This window comes from Lacerta agilis, chromosome 5 (assembly GCF_009819535.1).
Source record: "Lacerta agilis isolate rLacAgi1 chromosome 5, rLacAgi1.pri, whole genome shotgun sequence".
Lineage (NCBI taxonomy): Eukaryota > Metazoa > Chordata > Lepidosauria > Squamata > Lacertidae > Lacerta > Lacerta agilis.
Genome location: NC_046316.1, coordinates 66,550,079 through 66,560,936, shown reverse-complemented (window position 1 = coordinate 66,560,936; position 10,858 = coordinate 66,550,079). Strand labels below are relative to the sequence as shown.

At 47.7% G+C, this 10,858-nt stretch overlaps 1 protein-coding gene across 1 annotated transcript; it reads left to right on the top strand.

Moving 5' to 3' along the window:
• Positions 1-907: 907 nt before the first annotated feature.
• Positions 908-9,094, top strand: LOC117046376 (paired box protein Pax-3-like). The gene is made up of 4 exons (XM_033148175.1): positions 908-1,109; positions 3,317-3,552; positions 5,840-5,969; positions 8,877-9,094. Exons 1-4 carry the CDS (start codon positions 1,025-1,027, stop codon positions 9,092-9,094), a joined length of 669 nt encoding a protein of 222 aa, XP_033004066.1. The 5' UTR covers positions 908-1,024.
• Positions 9,095-10,858: the final 1,764 nt, after the last annotated feature.

Genomic DNA, 10,858 nt, shown 5'->3' with positions numbered 1-10,858 from the left:
TCGAGAGAAACGCTGGAGTTTCTCTTGAGTTTCTCTCGGCCTAACGCGTACAGCTGCCCATTTACAACCTCCCCGCAGAAGAAAGAAAAGGTGGCCCAGAAAGAGAGAGGCAGAGAAAGACACTGACTTCAAGCCATGCAAGAGGTTGGCCACTTCCTCATTGTAATCTCTCGCACAGTGGCATTGTGCCAAGAGGAGTTGTAAAAAAAAAAGGAGAAAAAAGAAAGGGACCGTCCTTCCCCCCACCTTCTCCTCCTCCCTCCTCCCTCCTCCGCCGCTTCCCTCCCCTGCTCCTCTTGCATTTTCTCCTGTCCAGCCATTCTCTGAAAGAAAAGGCACTTCATCAAGGGAAGAGAGAGGCAAATCCCGGGTCACCCTCCTAAGCCGTAGCCCTTCGATTGTCAGGAGGAGAAGAGAAAGTTGGCGCTGTCGTCCAATCAGCTCGTGTCTTTTCCAGACGGGACAGTCTCCAGGCTGGCCAATCGCGGCGCAGAGATCCTAAGGAAGCTTGGGGTGAAAGAACTAATAAATACTCCGGAGCGGAGTTTCCTTTCACTTCGTATCAACAACAGGAAGAAATCATTCCTGCCACTCAAGCCCAGTTCGTAGCAAAGTGAGCTCATCCCACGGCAGGGACCAGGCATCTCGCGGCTTCCTCGGCAGCCTTTTTATCCGGGCAAAACTTTTCCCAACCTCCTTTTCCTTGCTCACTCTCTTTCCCTCGCTCTCACTTTCTCTCTCGGCCACATCTTTGCCTCGATATACCACGTTTGATTGAGAAACAGACCAGGGACAACGACCCCCCCTTCCCCCAGCTTTGTCCCTTTCCCCTTTTCTCCTTCCCCTCCTTTTTCATTAATATCTTTTTTAACAACAAGAACAACAAGAACAAGAACAACAACAACCAATCTACTTGATTCATTCTCTGCGGATCTTCCCAGAGCTGATCTGCGTTTGCCCTTTCCTCTTAATCTCCGCCATACCTGGATATAATACGTTGAAAGAGAGTCAAGCTGCCTTCAAAATGACAAGTCTGGGTGGAGCTGTCCCAAGGATGATGAGACCAGCTCCCGGACAGAATTATCCTCGCAGCGGGTTCCCATTAGAAGGTAAGACCGCGAAACAGGGAAATGGGATGTTGGGGTGGGGTGGGGGTGGGGAGGAGGGGGGTGGGGAAATCTGTGGCCTGCTTTGGTGCCAATGAGGCCGATTTGGATATGCCTGGCTGTGGACCTGAACTCCTGAGTTCGTGGAGTTGAGGAAAAACAAGTTGATGTGCACGCGCTTAAAAAGGAGCGGGTCGAGAGCAAGAGACAAGGTTTCAGCTGCAATTGTAGGCACGCTTCCTTCGAAGTAGGTGCCATTGAAATTAACAGGGATTCCTTTCCAAGGAGACTGAATTGGAGTGTAGCCTAGTTTCAACAGCATGGAAAAGCGCAGACAGGAATATCCCACCCCCCTCGACACACCCACGAATTATACGCATTACTTTTTCGTCAATTTTTTATTTTTTTTATTTTTTGGGGGGTGGAGGAGAGAAGATAGGAAAAACCAGGAAGTTCACTGGAGAAAGCAGAGGCAGCGCAGATTCCAAAAGAAGTTTACTCTTTGCTTTTCATGTCGGTTTCACTTGGAGGGTGGAATTGTCACCTGGCTGGGAGATGGTAAGCGTTGTAGGTGAGCGAGTCACTAAACCTGGGGTCGCAGTGTCAGAGCAGGAGGACACCCCAAATTTCTAACTCCGCCAGAAACTCCCTTGCATAAGGGAAGTTTACAGGACTTTCGTCCGGCTCTGCCTTGCTTCCTTTACAAGCACAAGCCGGTAAAGCCACCACAAAACTAGCAATTCCAAAGACTGCTGTTTGGGGACAGTAATAGGTAGGAAAACGCCTTAAACTGCTGTCAAGCAACTCAGCTCAAACTCTCACTTTCGTGCATGTGGGCACACACCCGCGCAACACACAGCAGGATTCGTGTGGACATTCGCAATTTGTCCAAAACATGTCAAGAAACTCCTTTCCATTAATTGAATCTTAAGAGCTTTCCAACTAGGGTTTCATTATTAAATGTGGGGGACTTTTATGTTCCTTCTTGCGACAGAGACTGTAAACAGGTGGGATCTTCTCCTAGCCTGTTGATTTTCGTATAATCAACTCAGACAGGATGCAAGGAAGTTGGCAACACTTCAGCGAGTTTATGAAAACGTTAAAGGTGGTTAAAGCAAGCGATGAAACAATACAGTACAAATTGTTTCAGGGGGAAACGAGTCAGTGCGATCAGGGATGCACAAACAGGTGGGCAAGAAAGCGGACTAATCGGAAACAAGCAAACAAATAAACAAAACAACAAACATCTTTCGAAACAGGGTTTTCGTGTGACTCTAATATTATTACTAACGTTTCTATTCCTCTCCTAAATGCATGGTACCTACCACTTCCCTTCCAAAACTGCCCCGACATATGAAACGCAAACAGTATAAGTAAATATTAAAGTTGTGGGTTGTTTTTTTTTTTTTTAAAGACTGTGTTTATTGAAAATGGGGCAGATTGTCACATTCTAGCAGACTTCAGGAGACCCGTGGTCAAATGTCTACGATGCTTAGCTTCATCGTACAGTGAGAAGGAGGAGCACCAGTTGCAGAAAAGTTTCTGTTACTTATATTTACCCTCTGGATCTTTTTGAATCATAAATTGCTTCTTTTGAGGGGGGAATTGGGGATACTCCGATTACTTAGAACACTTGTCAACACTACATGTTTTCCTTCCGAGGAGAAGAAAGAGCGATTTAAAAGAAGGAAAATACCTGTGGAAGCCAAAGACTTCCAAACGTTAACCACGGCTTGTATTGGGGAGTTTTCAACCTAGGAAGAAATATTTATTGAAAGCACTTTTTCTCGGAAGAAAATTCCGTGGAAGCCGACCGAGAATAGATATAACCTTCGCGGTTCGGTTTTTAAAACAGATCAAAATGCCCACTTCGCCCAAGACTATATATCGCTTACAGATATAAGAAAGTCCACAGTTTTGCCACGGCTTAGCCTCTGTTTGCTACAACGGAGACAACAAACGGTATCAGGGAGTAACTAACCCGTTTGTTAACCAGTCCTGAACACGTGCGCGAAAAGTTCCAAGCAAAAGTGTTTCAGGATCCGTGTGCCAGGCTCAAACGATGCCACCAATCGCAAGGGGGAGGGGAAGCTGTCTGGAACGCGAGTCTCTGTGTGTCGTGTGTAACTGTCGCTGAACCTTGTGTGTACGTGAGGAAGGCCGCTCGGATACCGAAGGAGCCATTTCTTCTTTGTCCCCACTCTGTCCAGTGTCGACTCCGCTGGGCCAAGGCCGAGTCAACCAGCTCGGGGGCGTCTTCATCAACGGCCGGCCTCTGCCCAACCACATCCGCCACAAGATCGTGGAGATGGCTCACCACGGGATCAGGCCGTGCGTCATCTCTCGCCAGCTGCGAGTCTCACACGGCTGCGTCTCCAAGATTCTCTGCAGGTACCAGGAGACCGGCTCCATCCGGCCGGGGGCAATCGGAGGCAGCAAACCCAAGGTGAGGAAGGCGCAGCGCCGCCGGATCGGGAGAGGGGGGTGGGCGGGAATTGGCGGGGCAGCTTCGGGCCGCGGACCTGAAGAACTCAGTTGCGCTTTTATTCAGAATCCGGTCAATCCAAAGGCCTACCCTCTCCTTCCCTTCCAGTGCATGCTCCCGGGCGCCTGGGATCTTGTAGCAAGACATCCGGATTGCTTGGGATTATATGGAACAAGAAAGGACTGGGTGGTTCTGTTAATTAAGCGGGGGTTGTGAGGAGAGACGTGCAGAACTTCAGCTCTAAAGTTCCAACCAGTTCTGACCTCCTTGGCTAGCGCACAGGTCCCCGCAGGTCCACGTTGGTGCACTTCCTTCGCGATCCTGACATCGCTGTGCCTGGGATTTGCAGCGCCGACTGCTAGCTGCTTCAAACGGGCCTGGCAGAGAGCAGGAGCGCTAGGCTCTGAACGCATTCCTTTTTTTCTCTCTCTCCTCGTTGGAACGCTCTCGGTTTTCCTTGCACCCCTTTACAACCACCCTAGCCCTGCGGAGATACAGATCCCAATCCCCTTCTAGCGTGTGCATATTGCTGCACACTTACCTAGCCACCCTCAAGAAGCATGCGCCGTTTTTTCTAAGTAGGACCTAGAAAAGCAAACCCTGCACTAGTCCAACTCTCTCCTGGCCAGAGTAACTTTCAGACAGACAGTTGTTAGACCTTGCGGATCCCTTGAAGCAGTGGCGGGTGATGGGGGGAGGGGGAGGGGACTATAACCCAGAACCGAGATCAGCGCACTGCGAAGGCTGGGATCCTAAGCGACTTTCCTTAACCATGGCAGGAATCCGCGAAGCTGATAATGGCCTTGGGACAAGTGTGCCAATAAACGCGGAGGCCTAATTGATTTTGGATCACACCACTAACGAGAGTGGACTGTATCCAAGAGAAACTTGAATTTCAGTAATTTACCTTTCCATCTACCCGTCTCTGTCGTCCAACTTCTGCTACAAACGTTGCATTCTCATCTCACCCCTAAATATACTTCCTCCTCCCTCTCTGGAAACCAATTATCACTGAAATCAATGTAATCCGGGTAAATGAATTTTGGAGCCAAACGCTTTATTCCTTCCTTCTTCTCCTCCGAGGTGCATTGCGCAGTCCAGCATATAAATTGCTAGTTTCCCAAACTGTTCATATACAAACGTTAAGAGGTTAGAAAGATACTAAATCGAACGGTCAGGTCCCCCGCTTCCAGTCTGATTTTAATGTTAATAAAAGTTTGTCTGCGAAACCATTTCCCAGCTTTGAATAAATTTATTCTGACACTGGGTTGTTGTTGTTGTTTGTCCCGTCCTCGCCATTCCCTCCCCATCCCCATTTTAAATGGCAAAGGAACAGATAGGTTTGAAACCTCAACGCGAACACACAGCATTTTAGTGTGTGTGTGTGTGTGTGTGTGTGTGTTTATATTTCGATACATAAAATTAAAAGTAATCTTATTTCATTTTTCAACGGAAGGGAAAATAATTCGCACTTAATAAAAGGCTTCATGCATGTAGCAAATTTGTAGAAATAGGAAGTTGGATGCAGCAGCCTCTCATCTATGTTTTCCGGGATTTGGCTGTTTTTGCTTGGCAAAAGTTTCTATGAACTTTCAGGACTTTTTTTTAATGATGTTTTGTTCTAATCATAAAGTGAATGGGATCCCCCCACCTTCCCTTCTCCCCCCTCTTCTCCCTTGCTGGCATTTCATTTTTACACCCTAATACATTACTTTGAAAGGAGTCCTATTCGATTCCGACCGACCTTGATTGCCAACCTATGGCTTTAGGAAGCTACCGGAGGGTTTCCTGTCTAATTCTGCTCTGAATCCTTTTGCAAGCCTGTTTCATGTCACACAGAAGACAGCGTTTCTGGGTTCTCAATTTTCTTTTTCAAACGTGAGTCCTGATTCTTTAGCCCCCTTCTCTCCCCCCCCCCCAATGATCAGTTCCTTTTATGGGGAGTGCTGCTAATTTTAAAAACCCATGTTCGAGTCATTTCACATCTTTGCTTTAGCTGTTTTCTGTCAAATTGGCACCCAGGGTTTGCAAAGGCGAGGAGATGAAGGATTTGTTCAGGAAGGATCCGTGATTGGCCCTGACTTTCAGCAGCATCAGTCTGAAGGGATTCCATCCCTCTCTAGGCTGAGCCCTCGATGTTCATTCACCCTCGTGGGGCGCCTGGTCCCCCCCCCCCCGCTTTCTTTCCCAACTCTTTCCCCGCAAAGTGTCCCAACTTTTGTTCCTTTCTGGGTCGTTTCTATTAAAGCAGGTGACGACGCCGGATGTCGAGAAGAAGATCGAGGAATATAAACGAGACAACGCGGGCATGTTCAGCTGGGAGATCCGGGACAAGCTGCTGAAGGACGGCGTGTGCGACAGAAACACCGTGCCTTCAGGTAAGTCCGAAGGGGATTAATTCAAAATGCCCTTGGTGTTAACCAGCTTCCGGATCCTGCACCCACTAAAGCCGATTCTACAGACCGATGACGTCTGGCATGGCAGGAAAGGGCCGTAGCTCAACCGCAGAGCGTCTGCTTGGCATCTCCAAGGAAGGGGTTGGGAGCCTCTGCCGGCCAGTGTAGGCCATACTGAGCTACCAATGGTCTGCCTAAGGCGATCTATCTTCCTAATATATATTGATAGGGAAGTTGATTCTGGTACACCAACTCCCAGGTAAGTGTGCGGAAGGTGCCATCGAAATTAGGGGAACGCCTCTAAGGAAAAAGGCTAGTGCCCTCGAAAACTTCGCTGGAATTGTCAACTCAGCCCTGAAAATACTTCCTTATAGCCAGTCATTTTTACAGCTCGATCCTAAGCGGCTTTATTCGCAAGGAAGCCGCACTTAAGTTCAGTGGACGAAAGGTCTAAGAAGGACCGGAGATTTCACTCCCATGGATTTCATTGGAACTTCCCCCCACCAAATAGCACAATTAAAGATGCAGGCCGGATCGAGGTCGGTTTAAACACCAAATATATATATGTATAATTCTATATAATTGTTTTAGAAGCTCGCCCTGCCTTCCTCCCCCCAACCCCCCGCCCTGAGTTCCCATCAGAGACATCAAACGACGCTGCTCTCGACAGACTGCAGGCTTTCACGGGCCCTGTGGGGCCTTGCGCGACTTGCTGGATGAGTGTCCATGATCTGGCTTTATCTTATAGGCACTGGATGAAAGAAACCGAGGGAAAGAGATCGCGTAGCGTTGGGGGAAAGGCTGCGAGCCGGGTTAGGTAGTGGGACATAGTAAAAGAAGACAAGCAATCTTCGTGGCTTGTCATTTCCTTGAGTTCTCATAAATCCGGGTATTCCGATTAACCAGCATTGAAGCACATGTAGCGTCGAAGCATCGGGCTAGGAAGGTTTGTTTTTAATTAACATCCTAGAGCATCGCTTTCCGCCTCTCTCTCTCTCTCTCTCTCTCTCTCTCTCTCTCTCTCTCTCTCTCTCATTCCTTTCCTCCCAGAGCAACAATCCGGGGACGGGAATGTTTAGCAGGCCAGGGATTGGAAAAAATAAACCCCGTAATTTTGTTTTTAATGGCACAATGTATAAGAAGCACAAGGACATTCTTTATTTATTTATTTTGCTCGTTGGGAATGGAAAAGGGCTTTTGCAAACGGTGCGACGCGATTGTGCCGTCTCGTTTTCCACTCCGCGCATCCTCTGAGAAAGAAAAGAGAGAGAAAAGGGGGGGGGGGAAATCACTCTTCCTCGGAAGAATTCCAGAACTAGTCAATCGAGGGTTTCACGCTAAACCGTTGCACGAAGTGGATTGTAAGCTATCTAAGATCAGGAAGCGGTGGCGGGGAGTAAGTGGGCAAGAAGCCCGTGGGAACGTGGAAGGACTGATTGGTGGTGGCCCCCCGAAATAGTCAAGACCGTTCCTTGGAAGGAATTAGTTCTTTGATGGTTCCAGCGCGGAAAAAATACGGTGCGCTTAGTTAAAATATCCAACTCTCCTTCCCCAGGCAAGTTCCTGCTTATAGCAAAGAGAAAGGAATTTAATAGCCTGATCCGCAACCAGTTTGAGGAAGCGAAAGTTTTGGATTTTAACTCAAGTTCACCCCAAAACCTTTACAAAGTTCCATTGAGATCGATGGGAGTGAAAATCCATGGGAGTAGAAGGACTTTCACTCCAGGCAGCCAGATGCACCCAAGGCCCGTAGGGTTGAATACATACAGGTGAAACTCGAAAAATTAGAATATCGTGGAAAAGTCCATTTATGTAAGCAATTGTTTTAATTAGCTACTGGAGTTTAATATATGAGATAGACTCATGACATGCAAAGCGAGATATGTCAAGCCTTTATTTGTTATAATTGTGATGATTATGGCGTACAACTGATGAAAACCCCAAAGTTGAAATTGTTAATTTGGGGTTCTCATCAGCTGTATGCCATAATCACCACAATAATAACAAATAAAGGCTTGACATATCTCGCTTTGCATGTCATGAGTCTATCTCATATATTAGTTTCACCTTTTAAGTTGAATTACTGAAAGAAATGAACCTTTCTATGATATTCTAATTTTTTCTAGTTTCAACTGTATATTCTGCTGTATATATATATATATTTGTTGCTATTTTGCAACAAAGGTTGAACCTAACTCGAAATGGCTTCGACTTGAGGCTGCATTTCTATGCACGCTTTTTTGGGGGTGGGAGGTTAAGCCCTAATGAACACTTACTTCCAAGTAAACTTGCAGAGGAATGGGCAGCTTCCAGAGCTCCAAGATCCGGATCCTCCGGAAGTTTATTCGGAAGTCAATCCGCATTGCGCATTCAGCAGTGTGCTCAGCGTGGCCTCCTCTCAAGGCAGCGTTCATAAAATTACAACCTTTTACATGATTATGCTTACTTTTAATGTAGGGTACCAACCTCTCTTTAAATCTTTCGTTTACTTGGATTGGAGATCTTGATTTCCTCGCTTTTAAATGCGTTTCCTATTTATTTCTTCGTTTGTTTGTATTGGGGGTGAGTGGGAAGAATTATACATTCACTCCTTCAGTTTTTTAAAATTATATGTCAAGACTGTTTACAACAGAATCGTAAAAATGCAATAAACGGCCAAGCAGTCGTCATCCTTTAAGCTACAAATCAGAAGGAGCGCTAAACTTTTCTGTGATGAGCAAGGGATCCGAAAGGATTCGCCCCGAGACTGTCAAACGCCACTAGTCCCGAAGGAGGTTCATTGCCAACCCCTCAGCACATAAGCAAAGGATGTTCTCCATAGTTAGATGCAGCTGCCGCCGCCTCCTTCCAGCTTCTGCCTTCAGTTATATTTCCCCCTCTTTCCCCAAGTGAGCTCCATCAGCCGTATTCTGAGAAGCAAATTTGGGAAGGGAGAAGAAGAAGAAGCCGAGCTGGAGAGGAAGGAAGTGGAGGAGAGCGAGAAGAAAGCCAAGCACAGCATCGACGGCATCCTCAGCGAACGAGGTAAAGGGCGGCCGGCTTCTTCTTCTTCTTTGAGGGGATCGAGCCTCGGTCGAGGCGCCGTTAGAGAGTGCAAAGATGATTGATCAGGGCCTATAGCTTTATGGGACAGAGGAAGGTATAGAAAGGACGGGCTCTTTGGCTAGGGGAGCCGTTGATCGAAGGGGGATGTTGGAGCTTGGGGGGGGGGCGTCGAAAGGGCAGGTTTGGCTGCTCCGTTTCTTTTTAGCGTTGAGAGAATTTCCGGGAGAGACACTTTGGTGGTGTTTGGCTTTGGAGGGGAGGGATGGAGATGGGTTTACCCAGGTGTCGGCGGAGAAGCCCTCGTTCGCGATTGTGAAAAGAGGACCCTTTAAGGGTGAGACTTTTGGGCGGCAGCTTTAGGTAGATTCAGGAAAGAGAGAACCACGAACAGGTCCCCAGCCTCTGAAAGGTTTCCTGATTGAAGAGAAGTTGGTTGAGATGACTGCTCTCCTTGTCTGCCTATCTATCGGTGGTGTATGTCAGTTTCAGCGAGATATTGTGACTCTGTCGGCCAACAAGTGGTGCAGTTGGGTAAATTTTGATTCTGGACTTAAGGGCCTGCCATCACCCCCGGCACTTAAAAACATGGTGAGCCCCTTGTCTACTGTCTGCTAGCTCATTCCACTGTGCGGGGCCCCTGAACGTCTGCCCCAAAGTCCTATCCTGGCGGCACAACTGTCCTAAATAGGTTTATTTGGGAGTTTTGCAGGATGGAATTATGTATATGGGTTTAGGCCTTGCGTTTAGACAGATTCTAGTCTAGGCGTAACTGTATTTATGCTACTTTTGCCTGGGAGTCGCAGTACTATCTTTGGCGACATCTCCGTAAGGAAGAGGACATCCCCACTGAAGGAACATGTCTTCCGGTTCCAGCAGTACAGACAATGATACTTGTTGTACTCATCTTGACCTTTTGTTGCGTCTGGTGCCTGACACAGGCAGAAATAAAAGCAGGTAGATATTCTTCCTAGGATGGAGAAAGAGCAGCGATCACAGCTTCACTTCTGTGTGAGGCGGCTGCCCAAGGCACAGGAGCAGGGCCGGGAAGAAAGATGGCAACCTGATGGACCATCTAGTCAACCTGTAACCTGTAGCCGGGTTACCCCCCTTCAAATGGAAACACATTGACTACTACTCATTTTGATATTTTACGTCTGCTTGAAGTCCCACACCCATTTCAAAATCTCGGGCTGAAATCTTGAGCACAGTTGCCCAGGGGAAAGCACCTGATGAACTCAATGGGACTTACTTCTGAGGAAACAGGGAGTTGGGATCGGGCCCTAAATGCTACTTGGCAGACAAACAAGAAACAAAGTCCCATCCTTTTCCGATGGCACGACTTCCAAATTGGTGTCCTTGCAGCTTGCTTGCTTGCCTGTTTGCTTGCTTGGAAGCAAGTCCGCTGAGTTCCGTCGAGCTTCCGTCTGCATCCAGGGTCGTCGCCTGCTCTTTAACCGAAGTAAGAGAGCTCAGGGCATGGGCGTAGCCAGGATTTATTTTTAATTTTTGGGGGGAGGCATTATGGGGGGAGATAGAACCGAGTTATCTGTGATGCAATTGGTCAGCTAGTTAACTATTTTTATTTATTTACTTGATTTAGGGGGGCAGCTGCCTCCCTCCCCCCCGCCCGCTACACCCGTGGCTCAGGGAAGTTATTATTCTCCAGCTGATCCGTGTTAGGCTAGGATGGGGCGGAAAGATGACAGTCTGTCTGACCCTGAGTAAGATTTGCCCTCGTCCCTCGTCTTCTCTACCCCCGTTGCTAGGAAGTCAATTTTGCTGGGCTCTGTTGCAAATTGATAAGCTCGCTTGGAGCTAACTTATCT